The 21,197-nt window shown below is 33.3% G+C and overlaps 3 protein-coding genes across 4 annotated transcripts; 1 reads left to right on the forward strand and 2 right to left on the reverse strand.

The window, feature by feature from the left end:
* Nucleotides 1–1,398: 1,398 nt before the first annotated feature.
* Nucleotides 1,399–9,938, reverse strand: LOC103867113 (polyadenylate-binding protein 2-like). Of its 2 annotated transcripts, XM_009145148.3 has the most exons (6): nucleotides 9,909–9,938; nucleotides 2,694–2,755; nucleotides 2,586–2,625; nucleotides 2,336–2,397; nucleotides 1,793–2,232; nucleotides 1,399–1,713 (listed from the first exon to the last, which is right to left on the reverse strand). In XM_009145148.3, exons 2-6 carry the CDS (start codon nucleotides 2,736–2,738, stop codon nucleotides 1,623–1,625), a joined length of 678 nt encoding a protein of 225 aa, XP_009143396.1. In that variant the 5' UTR covers nucleotides 2,739–2,755; nucleotides 9,909–9,938; the 3' UTR covers nucleotides 1,399–1,622. The 2 variants fall into 2 exon arrangements, with proteins under 2 accessions (XP_009143396.1, XP_033147248.1); XM_033291357.1 differs by lacking the exon at nucleotides 9,909–9,938 and having other exon boundaries at nucleotides 2,336–2,391; nucleotides 2,694–7,861.
* A 2,571-nt stretch (nucleotides 9,939–12,509) lies between these two features.
* LOC103867115 (abscisic acid receptor PYL4) lies at nucleotides 12,510–12,959 on the reverse strand. Its single transcript, XM_033291861.1, has one exon. The coding sequence runs from the start codon at nucleotides 12,957–12,959 to the stop codon at nucleotides 12,510–12,512; it is 450 nt and encodes a 149-aa protein (XP_033147752.1).
* A 6,842-nt stretch (nucleotides 12,960–19,801) lies between these two features.
* LOC103867116 (uncharacterized protein At5g01610) lies at nucleotides 19,802–21,109 on the forward strand. The gene is made up of 3 exons (XM_009145151.3): nucleotides 19,802–20,034; nucleotides 20,350–20,404; nucleotides 20,559–21,109. The coding sequence occupies exons 1-3, from the start codon at nucleotides 19,948–19,950 to the stop codon at nucleotides 20,927–20,929; spliced, it is 513 nt and encodes a 170-aa protein (XP_009143399.1). The 5' UTR covers nucleotides 19,802–19,947; the 3' UTR covers nucleotides 20,930–21,109.
* The last annotated feature ends 88 nt before the right edge of the window (nucleotides 21,110–21,197 follow it).

Here is a 21,197-nt window from a genome sequence, read left to right on the forward strand (position 1 = left end):
TGCCATTTGCTTAATTTGTGTTAAGTTTGTTAATGTATTTTTATTATGTGTAAGCTTTATTTAATGTATATTTTTTTATTGTATGAACTTTATTTTAATGTTATGTAATATTTTTTCTATTTATTTTAATTTGGTGTACATAGGTTATTCTAAATAAAGTTTAGTACATGTATTTGTGAAAAGAAATAATTATAAAGACCAAAAATAAAATAAAAAGTAGTTTTAAGATTTTGAAGTGAAATTTCAAATTTCACTATTCAAAATCTCAAAATTTGAAGATTTGAAGTTGAGAGGGAGATGTTCTATAAAAGCAATTATATTTGAAAAAAGATTCTATTTTTTCTTGTAAAAGGTTAGAGGAAAAAATATTTCCAATTTTAAATCAAATGATACGAAATAAAGAAGATTTAGAAGTTAACAAAAGATTAATTGAAAGTTGAGTGAAACAGCTGTACAATTGAAGAGGAATATAACAAAGAAAGAGAAAAGATCTAAGGAGAGTTTTAAGCAAAGTGGTGGTCATCAACAATATAAGCATCAACTAGTTGATTCCATACATCAGGAGCTCCAGGCAAACACCAATCTATACAATCGGAGTAACTACTTGGATTCAAGACTTGGTCTTCTTTCAATGGCTCCCATTGCTTTCTGTAAATCGAAGGGTTGCCGTCTTTTCTATACTCCGATAATTGTGTAATGTTTATCATCTGCATGTTAATGCTCGCCTTTTTAACCCATCAAACACATCTTCTACGACTCCCATCATTTTTGGATCCCACTCTTTTCCATTATATCTTTCTTTATCCATTAAACTAGTTACTCTGTAGCAGTTCTGGTTAGATTTCCCTCCCCATTATTCAGCCCTGCATAGATGCATATCTTTCTACTTGCTATCGTGTATAAGAATGTTGACCAAATAATACAACATCACAATCTTAGTTTGGCATTGCCGAGCATATGCATCAAAAAAGTACCTCACTGAACGTACATGACATAATTTTACTGAACATCAAAAATACAAGAGAGAATATTCATCATACTATTTAGTTTCCAATATTTTAAGACTATTAAAATATTGGAAACTAACTAGTTAATATATTTTCACTACAACAGGAAGAAGAACCAATGTAGTTTTGGTTGTTGTCAAGTTTTGAATTTTGATTAACATTGATCATATATACGAGCTAGTTTCTTACATATTTTTCGTTTTTGAAGAAAAGGAGTACCAACCATGCATCAGCATACTATTTAATTTACCTACAGAACTCAACTTTATAGTTGCTGGCTATGCTCCATGGAAGAACCAAGTTTTCAACCAGTACAACACTTCCACTTTATCTAAGATTCAGATTTTTATTTCTCGCATCGATCAGCCAACATACTTTTGTAGAAAAGATATCATCAAAACAGTTCCGTAGTATTTGATCCCTGTTAACAATTTTTCAAACACCAAAAGAAAACTATACAACATAGTTTATTAAAGAAAAGTTCATAATCTGATTGAAGCATAAACACTGCAGCCAAAATAGCATAATATATGTTTTTTTTTATATAAATAGAAAACAAAAATGATATAAAAAAAAGCCGTTTGATGGAGCTGGTCGAGAAACAAGTAGAAAATATTAGCCTTCGTTGGTTTTAGACTTCGCCATCTTGCGAGAAGCCATTGCTTTATTATAATGAAGACGAGCCTTTTCTTGAAATTGTGGAGACCTGCAATAATACCACAAAATCAAAAACAAGACAAATCCGATAACAAGAATAAATAGTCACAATAAGAAGTTTGACGTACATGCGCCTGACTTTGCCACCACCAGTTCGAAGATTCCATCTGTACAGTCTCTGACGGCCGGCAGCATAGCTAGCACGACAGATTTCACAGCCATTAAAGTTAAAGTGGGCATAGTATTCGTCTCTAAGTCTAGCCATTGTAACCAGAAGCTTATGACCTCCCAAGTCGCTTCCATTGAGAGATAACGCCGCCTCAATGCCAACACGTTTTTTCAGATTAATAAAAGCATATCCTCTGGAAACACCGGTTTCACACTCGATGTGAACAAAAACCCTCGTCAACTCTCCACATGAACTGAAATGTTTAGCCAATGCGCTCCTGATCTCATCCCTAGAACCGCTATTATCAAAACCCGTGACGAATATGGTATGCTCATTGTTTCCCTTTGCATCTTTAGTGCCAAAACAACACTTCTTTTTCTTCTCTGTGGTTTCTTCCGCCTGTAGACAAATAAGTAACAAACAAGGATTTTTACTTGCAATTAAAGAGATATAGATCAATCAACTAAGCATTTGTACAAATATTATTAAGACAAAACATCACCTGCTTCTGCTTCTTCCGATTATTAACTTCTGTCTCCCAATCATCGAACTCTCTTTTGTATGCTAAAAGAAAAAAGAGACACAAGTTCAAAATTTACAGAATGTAGTTCCGGATAACCTAATTTTCTTCTATAACCACGTAAAAGTAAACATGAGCAGAGGTAATATATGCGTCAAAAAAATAAGAGTATCATTACACACAACAAGAACTATGGCATAGCAAAGAACGAGAAACTCAATTATTTTTTTACCCTTTTGCAAAGGATCTATGGCTTCATCAGAGGCTTCAGCCTAAAAAACAAAACAATAAATTATTAATAGGGAAGAAAAAAAGTGATTAAGAAGAAGAAGAAAATTACATGGGTGGATGAAGTGGAGCATCTCTTGAGCTTGCTCTCGTCCATGGATTAATTTAAAAGAGAAGAGAGAGACTGAGCGCGGTTTTGGTTTGTTTCAATAGGGAGGTCGAGGAGATAGCATCCCTAGAAGATCGTCTCCCTTATATATTGGGCGGTGTGAACTGGGCTTTTGCGGGCTTTTGTATGTGATGTCAAGTTGGACATGCAAGTTTTAATGTTTAACTGGATCTCTATCCGTGCAACCGCACAAATTTTTGTTTTTATTTATTTTTATATAAGTATTTTGTTTTCAATTCTAAATTGGTATATATTATAATATATATGTATCTATCAATTTTTAAAACATAATAAGTTTACGGTATATTTTTTCATTAAATAAATTATTTCAAACCTTCATATGTATTTGTATCTTCTTCTATATATATATTTGCAGATTATTATTTCATTATTAACATCGTAACTATATATATAAAATAAGTAAAATATTGTTTTATTGCCATATTCAAAATATTGTAACATTTCACAAATTTAGAAAGTTTAAAAAAAAATTAAAATTTTCGCTTCATAGATTTTTTTAATAAGCGGGTTTCACCTATAACATCTTATATTTAGGAACAGAAGGAGTACCTAATTAGACTTTTAGAACATCTCCAATGTAAAACTTCATTTTTTTCTCTAAAATAGAATAAAAGTGAATATGAAATAAAAATGCTCCAATCCTACTTTATTTCTCACTTTATAATGGAGTGATGAACAAACAAAAATAAATTACTCCATTATGAAGTGAAATATGAAGTTGGACTGAAACATTTTTTACTCTGTATTCACTTTTACTTCAGTTTAGAGAAAAAAAATGGAGTGTGATTGGAGACGCATCCTGAATGTTCTTGGATCTCACATCAAAAGTGGAGTTCCAAACCTCGATTTTACAATCTCCAATAAAGGTTGAATTCATCTCCTCCGCTTCTTTACCTTTCTGATCCATATAATGTATCTGAAATTGTATTAAAAAAATCTTAAGTTAGCATTTAATATTAAACAATACATTTTACAACGAACTGAGAACTAGATGACTTGGAACCTTAAACAGCGACCAGTGTCACAGTTTATAGGAAAAATATCCTCTCGATTTCTCTACACAATTTGAGTATTCGTTCCAGTTGTTGCTTGATAACGTCCTCCGGTAAATCATGGTCAACCCCTCTCACGAAAAGCACTCTCCGGCCGCAACTACCAATTGGAAAAATAAAAAGTTACTTACCGATAAAACATGGAAAAAGCATTTTACTTGTTAAAAAGCCGCGCAAGATGTAAAGCAAAAAGTAAATATTGTAGGGACTAAAGCATTTTACATGATATTGTCGAACATATATAATTGTAGGGATAAGCTAAAAAGTAAATAGAATTTTATGAGAGTGCATTATTCACCCACTTAAAATTTGAGAGAATGAAAGACTGTTAGAATGCAAAAACCTTCAAAAAATGAGAGGATAAGAACCTGTTAGAGATGCTCTAAATTCAAAAAAAAAAAGCCAATGTTGCTGGAGAAAAACTTCTAATGCACAAAAGAAAAGATTATTACAGGAAGTTGGCCTACCTATTTTGTATCTCGAAGAGACTCAAACATAATATATCTACCATAAGGCTTTGAATGTTACAAACCGTCTTGTTGCACTGCACCGCAATTAATAATAACAAAAATCTTTACATATATCATATATCTATACGTTTTTATAACTGTAAGAACCGCACCGAAATTGAACCGCTTGTCCCGCACCGTTCAATCCGCAATTACCATTCAGAGCCTAAATCGCTTCGTCTGTAAGTTTTTTTGTCTAACGAAAACATCAACAACTTTAACAGTCTCTTTAAAGACATTCTTACTACCAATAAAATGGTAAATTTCATGCCAAATTAAAAAAAAAAAATATAGTAGAAATTGATAGCATATACTTACATATCATCATCGTAGGTGCCTTTGTCCAAATTCGACAAGTAAGATTATGATGCATATGATAGATTAATTAGCTTTAGGTTTAGATTCAGACCAATTTGCTTGAAATAGTTTGTTCAAACTTTCTAGCTCAGCTCCCATTGTTGATTCTCTGAATGTGCTATTATCAACCAGTGAAACTTGTATATAATTAAAGATTTGAGTGAGGTATATTTCCCATTTATTATGTGTCAAGTGTCATATATGATGCTGAAACTGTGAAACACCAAAAGAAATGGCATATTGCCGTGTGCATTGAATTGTTATTACGCATTAGTTGAATTTGCGACCATATACAGACTGGGCTCAAGTTGGATATAGAGGCGGATGCCCTTGGCGCTTGGGTTTTGATTTTGCCACCAAATTCAACTACAGACCACAGTCATGCTCAAGGTGGTTAGGTCGTCATAGATTTTGGCATAACTATGGGTAGGACCTAGCATCCCCTATCTTGTAATGCAGTTTCTTTGTTTTTGTTATTTTCTCGATTACTTTTATCAAACCACAAGGTCGAACCGTGATCTAATACTACTTGTCATTTATATGAAAAGACTAGGTTCTACCGTGTGGAATATGTTAATCAATGCATAACAATGAATAATTTAAAAATAAATTAAAGGTCTTACTTCTGTTTGGTATTTATAAAAAATCACTTCAAAAATATATATGGTAGGAGTTGAGATTAACAGAGTAGATTAATCTAAAGTATTTTCCACGGAAAAAAAAATTAATTTTCCACGAATAATCTTTGATTATTGGGTTTAAGATCTTTTACATTGCCTAGGACATTCTCTTCTAGATAATGTTTAAAATCAATATAATAAGGGAATTAAGTACAAATGATAAACCTACCTTAACCTGACCCAAAATGTGTGTCAAAGGCCGTACGTCCATATTAAGTCTCGATTTAAAAACATCATCCGATCGTATAAGAAGACGGTGGAAAGTACTAATCTTTTTGCAACTTGTTAATATATTAATTTTTTTTGTATTCGATTTCTTTTTGTTAGTTTTCTTCTCTTGGACAAGCGGGAACTTGAGCAATTGGTCCAATCAAGGTAGAAGAAACGGTGGCGTGAAGGATCTCGAAACACACATCTATTTTATTTTTCTGAATCAGAAGAAAAAGAGAATTTAATTTGCAAATCACAGTTAATATGTTTGCAAAATGTTGCAGCTACCCCTGTCCCACTTGCACTGCCAACTCGTTCGCAACGATTTTCTTTATTTTTACACCTTTCATGGCCATATTAAGTATGTATCTTATGATTAGTAAGCTTGCTATAATTGTCAATATTTGACGTCCACAATAAATAGTAATTGAAAGTACGAATTACGAAACCTTATTTTCTTAACGTTTTGATTTCTTTGGTTCTTAAAAAAAAACAAACTGGATATCTATTCTGAAATTAATTTAAAGTTCTTACCACCATGATGCCCAGAATACATAAAGATTTGGATAATTTGAAACTTTTGTGAAGTAAAGCAAAGAAGTTGGATGAAAGGTTTTGATCGCTTGAAGCATTATCCCTGAACTCGATTAAGCACTAAACTTGATTTCGTTGTTTCGCTATGTCGTATTCATTTTGGTGTTTGTTTATGATATTTAGTTATTTACGATATGGACAAGAAAATTGTTGTAAGCATAAATTAATATCAAAATCTAAACTAATCCCAAAAACTTTATATCCAATATTTTTATCACATAAAAGATCAACATGGTTTTAGAATTCAACTTTTCCTATCCCATGATAAATTTTCCAGTGCTATACTACCATGGTTACATAATTGTGGGAAACGTGGATTATAGTTCTTTTTATGTTTGAACATGGCTTTTGGATTACATTTATTGCAAGCATAAAAATATTTTTTTTGACAAAAACAAGGATAAAAATATAACAACTAGAATCTTTAAAAATTATGTGGATAAAAATGTATGATTTAATGTTTTAAAACCACTTGAGTATACAAAAAAAAAATCTGTTTAAATGTTGGTATATTCTTTAAGAGGTCACTTGGAACCCAAACGAAACATATCGCGACTCTCGTTATGTAAAAGGAGATGCAACTTGTTGCCAACAAAAAAAAGGACGTGCAACTTGTTATCTTCTCTAATCTATATATTGTTTTATTATTATTAAAATTAATCTTATATTTATCAATTGGAAAGAAGCATAAAGAAAGGAGGTGAAGATCAACAAGTTGCAACTTGCATTCCTTTTTTTATTGTCCAGAATAAACAGCTTGGCTTGTTGTGTTACCACTTGCGATTTTTTTATTTCATTTTATGTCAGTAACATGTTCATATCTATGCTATATATCAAATGCGTATATGTGTGGATAGATTTGTTCATCTTAATTTTAACCTTGAATCTTCCATTATAAAAAAACATCAGCCATTTCCACTTAAATTTATTTTCTAACAAGCAATTTTTTGATTTTGAAGAAATTTAACTTTTCTTGTTTGCAAAAGAAATTTAACTATTTGGTACACGTTGTTTGTTTTTAATTTAAAAAACTTAAATATCAATCCTTTTTTAATTATCATGGAATCATAAGAAATATAAAAGTTGTAGGAACGATTTAAAACCCTCGAGGAAAGGAAGACTTTATATATATCATGCCTAGGTTTAAAGTTTTCTTTGTTGACAAAAAAAAAGGTTTAAAGTTTTCTTTAGTCATCGAATTTTCTCAAAAGATGTTTATACATACATAAGTTTGACAAATGTTATGAGCTATATATCCGAGACGACTACGCATTGTAATCTTCAGTATATACTTACTGAATGGGGTGGTGAAAGTCCGAATAGGTTCTTTACGGATATAAAGTACAAAACTAAGTAAATGATAATAAGATTATGATGCATATGATAGATTAATTTACTAATGTATTTTTTCACACAATAAGCCGGCAAAAACATAGATCACACGACGGCTTAAAAACAACAAAACGGCGTCGGATCTAACCAAACTACTCGACCAAACCCTCATCGCATGGACGTCTTCTTCATCACCTCCGCCGCAGAATTTTCAGCTATTTTAGCAAGTGACTGGAGATTGCATCGTACTATAACGTCCACAAAGTCGCATGTCTCTTCCTTCGTGTTCCCTTGAGGCACATCAACGACGTAGGACTCAACAACGACGGTCCCGGAGATCGGAGAAGGGTGAAGATGTTGAAATAAACTTGAAAGTAGCTTGAGGTTCAAGCTATCCTAATCTTATTAGGATTGTGTTTATCCAATAAAGATTAGGATATATATGAAAGGTGATTATTAATAGGTTTAGGAGTTTACCTAGTCCTATATATATTGATGAATGTTGTGATGAAAGGATAACGATTGTGTGAAAGCGATTGAGCTTATTGATTTGAATAAAACGAAACGAGTACTTGCGAACTTCGACTTCTTGATTTCTATATTTGGTATCAGAGCCATACATAAAAATTCAAATAGTCGACGACGAGAGATACAGCGACAACGACAATGGCAGACGTGAAAAGCGAAACCGAGATCAACGTTAAAGAAACTGGACCTTCATCCATCAAGTTTCCAATGCTAACCTCCACCAACTACACAGTATGGGCTATGAAGATGAAAATTGCTCTCAAGGTAAATAAAGTCTGGGAAACCATTGATCCAGGGAGCAAGCATGAAGAAAAAAATAACTTGGCTATTGCCTTATTGTTTCAATCCATACCCGAATCATTGACTTTACAAGTTGGAAACCTCGACACATCCAAGGCAGTGTGGGATGCAATTCAAGCCAGACATATCGGGGCCGAAAGAGTTCGAGAAGCTCGACTACAAACACTAATGGCAGATTTCGACAAACTAAAGATGAAAGACGAAGATAATATCGATACCTTCGTCGGCAAGTTAACCGAGATCTCATCAAAGTCAGCTTCACTTGGAACAGTCATAGAAGAACCAAAACTTGTGAAGAAATTCTTAAAGAGTTTGCCAAGGAAAAAGTATATTCATATGGTTGCATCTCTTGAACAAGTTCTGGATCTTAACGAAACTAGTTTCGAAGATATAGTGGGAAGATTAAAAGCCTACGAAGAAAGAATAAGCGAAGAAGAAGAAGAAGAACAGAATGATGATCGAGAGAAACTGATGTATGCCAATAGCGAGTCACAGCATGATGGTTATGGAACCGGTCGAGGAAGAGGTCGTGGTGGAAGAAGCAACTGGAGAGGAGGAAGAGGCCGAGGACGTACTGGCGGTTTCTATGCGCAGAGAGAAGCATATAAACAAGGACAGTACGGAACGAAGGATAAAAGTCACATAACTTGTTTTTCATGTGACAAACTCGGTCACTACGCCTCAGAGTGCCCTGATGCAAAACTTAAACTGCAAGAAACGGTGGAAAAGAAGGATGATGACACACTAGAAGCCGATGAATTAATGATGCACGAAGTTGTTTATTTAAACGAGCAAAAGGTAAAACCAAACACCTTTGAGGTTGAACAAGGAATGGAGAATCTATGGTATCTTGATAACGGCGCAAGTAATCATATGAGTGGAAACCGCTTGTTCTTCTACAAGCTTGATGAAGGAGTAACAGGAATGGTTCGCTTCGGAGATGATTCACGAATTGAAATAAAAGGAAAGGGATCTATAAGATTCGTTTTGAAGGGAGGTGACAAGAAAATACTAAGTAATGTCTATTACATTCCCGGTTTGAAAAGCAATATAGTGAGCTTGGGACAGGCTACCGAAGCAGGTTGCGAAGTAAGCATGAAAGACGACATACTAAAACTATTTGATCGTGCAGGACAACTAATGGTTAAGTGCACAAGGTCAAAGAACCGACTATATAAGGTCGTCTTGACTGCAGATACAGTACAATGTCTACAAATAGCATCATGCTCGGAGTCCTCTAGATGGCATGCGCGTCTAGGTCACCTCAACAGCGAGACAATGAAGATGATGATGAACAAAAATCTAGTTGTTGGCATGCCAAACATGACGATCGAACGAGAGACGTGTGTATCATGTCTTCTTGGTAAACAAACCAGGAAGCCATTCCCGCAGGCAACAGCATATAGAGCAACAACTCCACTTGAGCTTGTCCATGGGGACTTATGCGGGCCCATTACACCTCCCACACCAGGAGGAAAGCGCTATATTTTCGTGTTGATTGATGATTTTTCAAGGTACATGTGGACAATACTACTGGAAAGGAAAAGCGAGGCGTTTGACAAGATCAAAATCTTCAAGAAACTTGCAGAAAAAGAAACGAAAGCAACACTGAAAACACTTCGAACTGACAGAGGTGGTGAGTTTCTGTCTCATGAGTTCAGAGATTACTGCGACCAGAACGGGATTAACAGACACTTAACAGCTCCATACTCTCCTCAACAAAACGGAGTTGTGGAGCGTCGAAATCGCACTCTACTCGAGATGACCAGAAGCTTACTAAAACATATGAAGGTACCTAATATGTTTTGGGGAGAAGCAGTGAGGTATGCCACCTATCTAATCAACATAATCTCCACAAGATCCTTGACAGAGAAAACACCGTATGAGGCATTGCGAGAGAAACGACCTAACGTAGAACATCTTAAAGTGTTCGGTTGCGTATGTTATGCAAAAACAGAGGCGGTAGGAAGAAAAAAACTGGACGATCGATCAAGAGTACTGATTCACTTAGGTATTGAGCCTGGCACAAAGGCTTACCGGTTGCTAGATCCCGACAGTAATAAGATTATTGTCAGCCGTGATGTGTATTTTGAGGAAGAAAAACAGTGGAATTGGAGCACGACCAAAATAAAAGGTTCTGAGGAGTCTGGTTCGTTCGAAATAGAGCTGATACCTCCGCAAGAACTCGAGGTTGCACCTATTAATGAGGTCGAGGACAGTGGCGAGGAGACAGAAGACGAAGATAATGTGGATGCAGAGGAACAAACAGAACCGAATGTAAGAAGATCAACAAGAGCTAGCACTAAGCCTTCCTATCTAGATGATTATATACTTCTTGCGGAGGTTGAATGTGAAAAACTCTTGATGATCATAAATAATGAGCCATGGGACTATAGTGAAGCCAAGAAGCTACAAGTTTGGGTTGATGCATGTATAGACGAGCTATCCTCTATTGAAAGAAACAACACTTGGATACTCGTCGATTTGCCAAAAGGTTTTAAACCAATTGGATTGAAGTGGGTATTCAAAATAAAAAGGAATGCAGATGGAAGCATAAGCAAATACAAGGCACGCCTAGTCGCTAAAGGATATGTTCAAAAACATGGAGTAGACTACGACGAAGTCTTTGCCCCTGTCGCACGCATTGAGACAATTCGAATGGTTATTTCACTTGCAGCTTCTAGAGGGTGGGAAATACACCACTTAGATGTTAAAACCGCGTTTCTACATGGAGAATTGAAAGAAGAAGTTTATGTTAGTCAACCCGAAGGATTCGAGATCAAAGGAAAAGAAGAAAAAGTCTACAAGCTTAACAAAGCTCTTTATGGTTTGAAACAGGTTCCTAGGGCATGGAATATAAAACTCAACCGAATCCTACAGAGTCTTGGTTTCACCAGATGCTCCAAAGAACCATCATTATATAGAAGAGAAGAGAAGAACGGTCTACTGGTCGTGTGCGTGTATGTGGATGATCTGCTCGTTACTGGAGCTTACTTGCAGTCGATAATGGAATTTAAACGGGAGATGAGCAGCAAGTTCGAGATGAGTGATCTAGGTAAACTGACATACTACCTAGGTATTGAGGTCTGTCAACTTGAAGGGAGCATTGTATTGTCGCAGTACAAGTACGCTCAAAAGATTCTTGAAGAAACGAGTATGCATGGATGTAATCTCACTCATATACCCATGGAGTTGAACCTGCGTCTGTCAAAATCGCGGCAAGAACAAAGCATTGACGAGAGGCAGTATAGAAGAAGTATAGGATGTCTTCGCTACCTACTGCACACCAGACCTGATCTCTCTTTCAGCGTCGGAGTGTTGAGTAGATATATGCAAGATCCGAAGGAATCTCATGGAGCAGCCTTGAAACAAGTGTTAAGATACTTGCGTGGAACTACATCACTAGGACTACGGTTCGCAAGATCAAGCAATCAAGAACTGACTGGCTTCAGTGATAGCTCGCACAACGTTGACGATGACGATGGGAAAAGCACAACCGGCCACATATTTTATCTTGGAGAAAATCCCATAACTTGGTGTTCTCAAAAACAAGAAATTGTGGCGCTATCCTCATGTGAAGCAGAGTTTATGGCTGCAACCGAAGCTGCAAAGCAAGCAATTTGGCTTCAAGAACTCTTAGGAGAAGTCGTAGGTGAAGCATGCAGGAAGGTGGTAATACGAGTTGACAACAAATCAGCAATTGCTCTCACGAAAAATCCTGTATTTCATGGCCGGAGCAAGCACATTCATAGGAGGTTTCATTTCATTCGAGAGTGTGTTGAAAACGAACAAGTTGAAGTCGAGCATGTTCCAGGCAATGAACAAAAGGCTGATATATTAACTAAATCACTTGGTCGAGTTAAATTTGCAGAGATGAGAAGGTTGATCGGGGTTCGAAATGTGAAAGATGAAGACTTCAAGCTTAAGGGGGAGAATGTTGAAATAAACTTGAAAGTAGCTTGAGGTTCAAGCTATCCTAATCTTATTAGGATTGTGTTTATCCAATAAAGATTAGGATATATATGAAAGGTGATTACTAATAGGTTTAGGAGTTTACCTAGTCCTATATATATTGATGAATGTTGTGATGAAAGGATAACGATTGTGTGAAAGCGATTGAGCTTATTGATTTGAATAAAACGAAACGAGTACTTGCGAACTTCGACTTCTTGATTTCTATAGAAGAGTCGTGACAGATCGGTAGTTAGATAACCTATGGTCCCCACCGACGACGCTGAAGCTGATGACGTGACGCTCATCATCAAGAATGTCAAGACGCTCGGTAGAGCTCCCGGCGGGTAGGCCAGAGACGACGTGGACTTGACGGAGGCTACCAACGTTACCACCGTCTCCGCCTATAACGCTGCAGCTTTTGAGGAAGTGTTTGTAAGCTTGCGGGTTGTCGAAGCGTCTGACGACGGACCATACGGTGGATATAGGAGCGGAGATCTCTTGGACTACGGCGGAGCAACACTGGTTAGGACCAACCTCGTGCGTGTGGAAACGAGCGGCGGTTGTGTCGCGTGAGAGAGAAGGGAAACGTTTCTGAAAAGAAGCGATCATCATCGGAATCTGGACGGAGTCTCCGTTTGATACGGCGGAAGATGGGCGGTGAACGGCTAGCATGTTGATATGAGATATGTTGACGGTCAATGTTCTTGTTTTAATACAATCTTGATGGATCTTTGATATGGTTCTTTAGGGTTAAGACAAGATGGAGGATTCAAGAGGAAGATGTTAAGAGAGGAGAAGATGTGATGTGAGTATATAAAATGAAGAGCAAAATCAACTTTACAGCGACTTGCTAAAAGTTGGGTTGTGCCCTATGGATCTGAGAGAGAGAGTTTTTAATGCAGAGTTCATGTGATGAGTGTTGTAACGTAAACAAAAACATAGCAAGTTGCTCTTAGTGTATTTACGGATATGCCCCTGGCTATTTGTTGACTTGACTGGTCGGTACGATATAAATTGGGATAAATTGGCAAGTGACCATAATTCTCGTTTAGTGTATTATTAATAACTAGGTAGTAACCCGCGCTTTGCGCGGGATTAGATGTCTATATGATTGTTGTTTGTATATATTATGATTATGTATAATAAGGTGTACCTTAACTAAAACTGTGGGTAAAAACTAAAGCTATCTATACTATTAAATCAGAATCTTTCTTATGATTATGCCCCTGACTTTTTTTAAAAATTACAAAACATACCATTACTATTTTTAATATCTTTAATGATCTACAAAAATTTAAAACCCATTTGATATGTCCAAATTAAACCATTGTTAACCCATTAGACCCATTTTGTTTAAAATATATTTAGTGAAAATCATTAAGAAGATTGTTTTATTTTTTTATATAGGGATTATACATTTAAGAGATAAACAAATATATTAAACCATTATGCCAATTTATGTAAAATATCTATACTTAAAATCATAAAAAGCATGTTTTATTTTTAAGTTGAGATTATACATTTAAGAAATAAACAAATTAATATATGTGATATATTTAAGAATTAAACAAACAATGAATTTGCAGTCCTATATGTGTAAACACAATTTTACTAATAACACATAAATTACATTACAATTTATAAAAATAAAACCATATTAGATAATAAACTATTCAAACACATACTCGCACTAATTAGAATTAAAATTTATAAAAATAAAATCATATTAGATAATAAGATATTGAAACACATCTTTATCTAATTAGAAATATATTAAAATTGAAAAATGACATTTTAATAGATAAAATACCCGCCTTTTGAAAGGGCGGGTTAGTATCTAGTGATTCAATTAAATTCAAATGTTATTGACTATGATATTATACGTGATTAATTTGTGTAACCAACAGAGTCTATGACTCGAGTTTATTGTGACATGATGTTGATATACATGTTAATTATTTGACAACCTCTGTGCTTATACATGTTTTTTGATAAACTGAAGACTACAACTCTTCTTGATGTAAATAAACTTCGAAAAGATAGGTCAAAACACTCGAAAAGATAGGTAAAGACACATAATCAAAAGTCAATTAGGTGGCTTCTCAATTAATATATAGTACGATTTATCTCTTTAAAACTAAGGATACATTTGGTTAAGGTAAACATAAAAACATGTATTAGGAAAATGGTAGTTTAAGCTACTTTTCTCATAATTTGTTTCAAATCACACTTTCTCACTCATTTTTTAATTTAGTGTTTAACATGAAACTTAAATGGGTTAAGCAAACAGATTCTTTCTTAAGTTATCTCTGATCATCACACTATTTTACCAAACACTAACTCATTCAACCAAATAGTTTTAATTAAAACTAATCATAGTTCACATATCTTTTAAAATTATTTTTTAATTTATTTTAAATTAAATTAAAACATACTTATATTAATTTAATCTGACTAACTAATAATAAAAAATAATATTCCAATTTTTAAATAACCAAATGTCGTTATTTTAGGCATAGATACTTAATATTAATGTGAGATCCAATATTAGATAGAATAAAATGTTTTTATTTGTATAAATTTTGTTAAATTTTTTATTATTGTACATTTTAACAGTTTATTATAGCGTAAAAAATACATCTCATTAATTTTTAAATAATTGTTTCTTACTTTCAATTTACATTATATTTTCCATCTTTGACATTAACAATTGTAGAGATGGTCATTCTATTGAACTTCCTTACTAAATTTATCTTAACATTTTCAAAACACATAAAACTAATTAGTTCACATTTATAGTAACACAATAAAAGTACATGAACCTCGACAAACAAATAAAAATTAAATACATAAGAATATAAAAATATCAAGAACACAACAAATATATTTTATTATTCTTCCCTCTTGTTCTTTTATTTATGTTTTCTTTTTTTCCTATTAAAAATAAGCATGCTAAATTTATTATAATCCAAGATATTTGAATTATATTAATAGATTATTAACTCTAAAAAATCTTGTGAAAAATACTTTTATTAATATAATTAAATGACTTACCATATACTAAATTAAATGAATTAGCAAATAATATAATTTTAAATGACTTACCATATAATAACGTTAATTCATCTGTTTATTTTAATAGATGAATTAAAAAAAATTCTTGATTAATATACGTTTAAATAACTTACCATATAATTTTTATGTTTTAAAATATAAAAATATTTTAATCATTTGTAAAAGTGATAACGCATATATGATATCACATTGTCATTGGAAACTGATTGGATTTTTTTTAGAATTATATATTTGACTGTTTTGAATTCATTTGACGCATTTTTCTACCATATATATAGTGAATAAGTGAATTTAAGTAATATTATTAAGTTTAGATTAATTTGTTTTCTAAAATCTATGATTTATTTTATTCACTACTAATATAAACATAATAAAAACCGTTCTTATAATTGTTTCTATAGTATCATATGTATTTATATGTATCTTATCAATTTATATAATGTAATCTAGATATTTAATCATTTCTATAAACAAATTATGTTAATTCATCTATATTTAAGATGTTTAATTGTATGTTTGGAAACATACATTAGATTAGGTAATTCTATGAATAGTTTTAAAAAATTTAATTAAATAAATGAAAAATAAAAAATCATTAACCAATCAAATTATAAAATTTAATTGGAGAGTTCTTTTATGAGCGACACTTCAGCATAAATCACTAAAGTGACTTCTTAATTAATATATAGGAGTATGTTTTAAAATATAAAAATATTTTAATCATTTCTAAAAGTGATAACACATATATGATGCCACATTGTCATTGGAAACTGATTGGATTTTCTTAGAATTATATATTTGACTATTTTGCATTCATTTGACATGTTTTTATACTATATATATATATAGTGAATTTAATTAATATTATTAAGTTTAGATTAATTAGTTTTTTAAAATCTATGATTTATTTTTATTTTATTCACTACTAATATCTAATCAATTTATATAATGTAATCTAGATATTTAATCATTTCTATAAACAAATATGTTAATTCATCTATATTTAAGATGTTAATTGTATGTTTGGAAACATAAGATTAGATTAGGTAATTCTATGAATAATTTTATTTTAAAACTTTAATTAAATAAATGAAAAATAAAAAAACCATCAACCAATCAAATTATAATAATTAATTGGAAAGCTCTTCTATGAGATAAATCACTAAAGTGATTTCCCATTTAATAAAGAAATTGATAAAACATATATACTCTTTCTCAGATTATTAATTGTACAGAAGTGACAATATACATTAACTTGTGATCTTCAACGAATATTCAAAATATATATTGTGTATATCTTGTCTCGACGTTAATATTAATGTTTGACGCTTCTCCAAGTTTAGAAGATTTGTATGCAAGCAATATATATTTACCGACTCATATATTAAAAAAGCCTATCTCATTTATTACATTGATTGTAATCTTCGAGCTTTATTGATTTAGTATGCAAGTAACACATTTGTAATTTATTTCAAATTTGTATATACAGAACTATTTCTGTTTTTTATACAACTGCGACTCGGTCCCTAGCATAATGAAAGGACAGTAACATGCTGTTCAGACGACATACATGCATCAAAAAGTAATTCTAAAACCATAAATTCCAAAATTGAGAGAGGCCTCTTACTGTAGTTTGGTTTGTAAACGGAGATGAAGAATAGACCCTCTCAGACAATGCATATCATCGTCGGAAAAAAATCCCCTGAAAAATACATGTAATATGAATAATACAAAGGTATATTATAGTATAGAGAGACTGTTACGTAATTTTGCTAGAGCTACTTATAACTTAATTTAGATTATAGTAGAGGATTTAGAGGAAAAGTGAATCTGTTAACGGGTATTTGTAATTAAACAAATTGAATGGAATCCAGTGATATAAATATGATGAACTTAAAATAGAGGTTTTGTATTAAATTAAATATTCAAAAACACAACAGAAAAAAAAAACCCCCAAAATAAAAAGATAGCACGCAAAATCCAAAACTGAAACATAAAAGCAAGAAATCTGAAAAACAAAGCCTCTGCAAACATCTCTTCCTGCTACAACTCATTTAGCCACTTTTATCAGTTTTTTCCTTCTTGATTCGAGTACTACATGGAGTCCTTGAAACAGAATTCTCATCAAATGTTTCATCCAAGTTATCAATGACCGTTCCTCTGCGCTTTGCTGGAGTGAGATCAGTTGGTTCACATTCTTGAGATGAATCAACAGATAGCATGAGGGAACCCTGTAAGAAAAACCAAATTATTATGACATTTCATATAAAGATAGCTTCTAGACATGGCGCAGGGGGAATTTTATATTAAAGCAAAAGCAAACCTCTGGTGCATCGAAGAGGATGGAGTTGTCGCCCGTATAGGTTATAGTTGGTATCTGGCAAGTTTATAAGTACACACATTAAACAAATAACAGAGAACTATTACACTAAAATTCAACGCAAAGGCCATTCACATTACCTTTGGGTTGACCTTTGTTTCAAACTCACTAATTATATCATGGTTGGTGATAATCTTAGTGACTTTGTAAGTGTCATGCTTATAGAGAAAGTTTTCCTCCAAGTAAGCTTACCTCTTGGTCAGTCTTTTCGTTCTCAAACTTCGGATAGAAAGTGGCTTTGATCTGGGCACGACAATAAGTGGATTTGTCTACCGTAAAATCCTCCAAGTAATTAACGACAATAAGTGGACTTGTCCATCATATAGGTGGAAGTATAAAACGTTACATATGAAAGAACATCCAAAACACCAAAGAAGAAAAACATGCATGTCTCCATCTCAAAGAGACGACCATGAACATCCAAAAAAACAGAAACCGAGAAACCCGAGGCATCACTTAAAGATCCTCGTACCGGCTGTAATAGCATATGTTCGGTGTTCGTGACTACTGGAAACTCTATCACGATCATCGTTTTCTTGTCTTAGCATGTCTATATATTGTCTCACGTACTCTTTGACTACGAACACATCTCGTCTCTATGATTATATTTACATGATGAAGGTGAAGGTGGTTCTAGTAATCAATCTCGTCTAAGTAATTTAGATGATAAAGGTCCATCTCGTCTCACGTAGTCTTCGAACACCAACACATCACGTACGCTTCGAGAACCAACATAAGGTGGAGAAGAGAACTTTGGATGTTACGTGAATGTAATGTTTGTTAAGGGGCAAGATAATTAAGGAATGTGAATGTTTGCATTTAAGACATGCGCCTTTTAACAAACGTTCTCTAAGCGACACGTGTGCAATTTTGTAAATAAAAGTCTCTCATAAAGCCACGTCAGATTAGACTTTTAAGGAAACTTTTTTAAGTGCTTCTCCTTTAATATATAGAGGATTTAATACACAGCATTTTAAAAGTCTTTACATATATCAATGAATTTATAGTTTTCTTACACTTTTTACCACAAATCTGGACAAAATGATGCAATTTTTGAATTTTTGATACTTGTCTTGAAAATTTTGAATAGTTAAATCTAAATGGTGATATATCTAAATTCGTGAAAATTGAATTTGGTTTTGAATATAATAACCCTATAAATAACTAGTTTTTAAAAGTTCAGTTCGATTGAATATTAATATATTAAATGTAAAGTGTTACAGATTAATTAACGTACAGTTTAAGGTTGAGTATAAAAATATATCAATTTTAGTTTTGTTTTGTGTGGATATACAATTACACACAATGAACATTTAAACTTTAGTACTCTGAATCATATTACTACGCTTCCAAAACACTTCTAGGTAGTTAAATGTAATATTTGATTATCTTGATGAACGAGTAGATGGAACAAGTTTGTCTGATAAAATTAAGTCCTTGCATTGCATTGATTAACATATACAGTATGCAATATACAAAGCATCTGTCTGTCGTCCATTTCACGTCACGAGAAAGATATGCGCTTTCAGATACATTTCATATGTCATGTGATGCACCAAATAGGGAGAGAGATCGTCAAAGTGTGTTTGTTAAATGAAGATGATTGAGATGTGGCAAGAGCAACTTTTCAGTAATCATATCATATATGTCATATGGTTAATGTGACCATGATGTATCAGATATTTTTTTTTTTTACTTTGTGCATAAGCCTAAAGAACTGATGCAATTAAAAGTACAAGAGGTTCGAATAGGTAACTTCAATCCCAGATCATTTCACCAAGAATTGAGGCTAACACACAATAACTAAAATCAATAATGTAAATACCTTGTAAACTTAATATATGTGAAATCATAATACTGAGATTTTATACAAAACATTCCAAAGAACACGGCAAGAAAATGAGCTTGCCTAAAAAAAAATGGACTCCTTGAAACGTGATTAAGGCGTTTTTATAACTTTTTGTGGTCAAGTTGACCTTAATAAAAATATCTTTGACTATTTCTTTACTTAAATACAAAACATTTTAAAGAACACGCAAGATCAGGGAGAAGAGCATGTCGTTTCATTAATTAGACGGTGAACGTTGTGCTGTTTTGAGTTGTTCCGTGGTACAAGTATAGTCTTTCATCATACGCGTCAAAGTAGAACGCCAAAGCGAGCTAGCATCTTCTCTATCTCTCCGGGCGGATTATTACAGAAGAGAGATGGATCAGATAATGAACAAGGTGGGCTCTTATTGGTTAGGACAAAAGGCAAACAAAGAGTTCAACTCCGTCGGTGACGACTTTAATGTATCCTTCCCTTTCTCTGTCTCTTTCTTTGCTTTTAATATAGTTTCAGTTTATTATTACATAATCGAAAACTCTGTTGTGTGTTTAATTGAAAGTTCACTGCTTTATCGTTACTCGTATCTTAACTGAAAACCCTTGTAGAAGAAGATTGGTTAAATATATATATGTTTACACTTGGTCTTGAATCCCATTTTAGCACTTGTTGTTACAGTTTTGTACTTATTGGGTAACATATCTTGAATAAAGTTCATTACTTTTGGTCTCTATTTCTCTAACTACACAAAGTGTCCTGAGTTTGATCATTCTTTCTTGCAGTCATTGTCTAGCAGTATTGAAGGAGGTACCAAGTGGTTGGTCAACAAACTCAAAGGTTTGTTTTTTTTAACTTCTTCCAGTTCTGAACACAGTATGTAGTTCAGAACTGAGTACTATTATGTGACTCCCCTTCACTCCTTGTAGTATATGTCAAAGTAGCATTGCTTATAAATTGTTTATTATTGACAATTTGTCTTGTTCTGAAATAGGAAAAATGCAGAAGCCATTACCTGAGCTGCTAAAGGAATTTGGTTTACCGGTTGGGATCTTTCCACAGGACGCCACAAACTACGAGTTCAACGAAGAGACGGGCAAGTTGACTGTCTTCATCCCTGAGACCTGCGAGGTTGGGTACAGGGATTCATCGGTCCTGCGGTTTTCGACAACGGTGACGGGTTACCTGGAGAAAGGGAAGCTAGCTGAAGTGGAAGGCTTGAAAACAAAGTTGATGATTTGGGTGAAAGTTACTTGTATCTCAGCAGACCCATCAAAGGTGTATTTCACGGCAGGGATGAAGAAAAGCAGGAGCAGAGATGCTTATGAGGTTATACGGTGTGGTGTTAGTGTTGATAAATTCTAACTTATGGTACCAATTAATAATAAAACGAATGTTACCAAGTTAGTTTTTTTATGTATGCTTTTAGCACCTTGTGTTAAACTAAACCTGGTGAAGCAAACCTTTTACTTATTAATGTGTAAGAATGTTGGTACTTGAATTGTGTTGCAGTAAGCAGAGATCAATCACAAATATTTTACTTTAGATCGCTCATGGTACATTTTAACAAAACACATAACAAGTAGAGAAGGAAATAGGTACTGTGAGTAGAGGTCAGAGTTTAGTGTTGGTC

The sequence above is a fragment of the Brassica rapa genome, chromosome A05 (assembly GCF_000309985.2).
Source record: "Brassica rapa cultivar Chiifu-401-42 chromosome A05, CAAS_Brap_v3.01, whole genome shotgun sequence".
Taxonomy (NCBI): domain Eukaryota; kingdom Viridiplantae; phylum Streptophyta; class Magnoliopsida; order Brassicales; family Brassicaceae; genus Brassica; species Brassica rapa.

Bases quoted from the DNA above. Each gene is read 5' to 3' on its own strand.
- LOC103867113 (XM_009145148.3), bottom strand. From the start codon at position 2,738: ATGGACGAGAGCAAGCTCAAGAGATGCTCCACTTCATCCACCCAT. The intron at 2,626-2,693 runs GTAATTTTCTTC...TTTGTTTTTTAG, and splicing joins GCTCCACTTCATCCACCCAT to GCTGAAGCCTCTGATGAAGC. The intron at 2,398-2,585 runs GTAAAAAAATAA...TTTTTCTTTTAG, and splicing joins CATAGATCCTTTGCAAAAGG to CATACAAAAGAGAGTTCGAT.
- LOC103867115 (XM_033291861.1), bottom strand. From the start codon at position 12,959: ATGCTAGCCGTTCACCGCCCATCTTCCGCCGTATCAAACGGAGACTCC.
- LOC103867116 (XM_009145151.3), top strand. From the start codon at position 19,948: ATGGATCAGATAATGAACAAGGTGGGCTCTTATTGGTTAGGACAAAAG. The intron at 20,035-20,349 runs GTATCCTTCCCT...TCTTTCTTGCAG, and splicing joins CCGTCGGTGACGACTTTAAT to TCATTGTCTAGCAGTATTGA. The intron at 20,405-20,558 runs GTTTGTTTTTTT...GTTCTGAAATAG, and splicing joins GTTGGTCAACAAACTCAAAG to GAAAAATGCAGAAGCCATTA.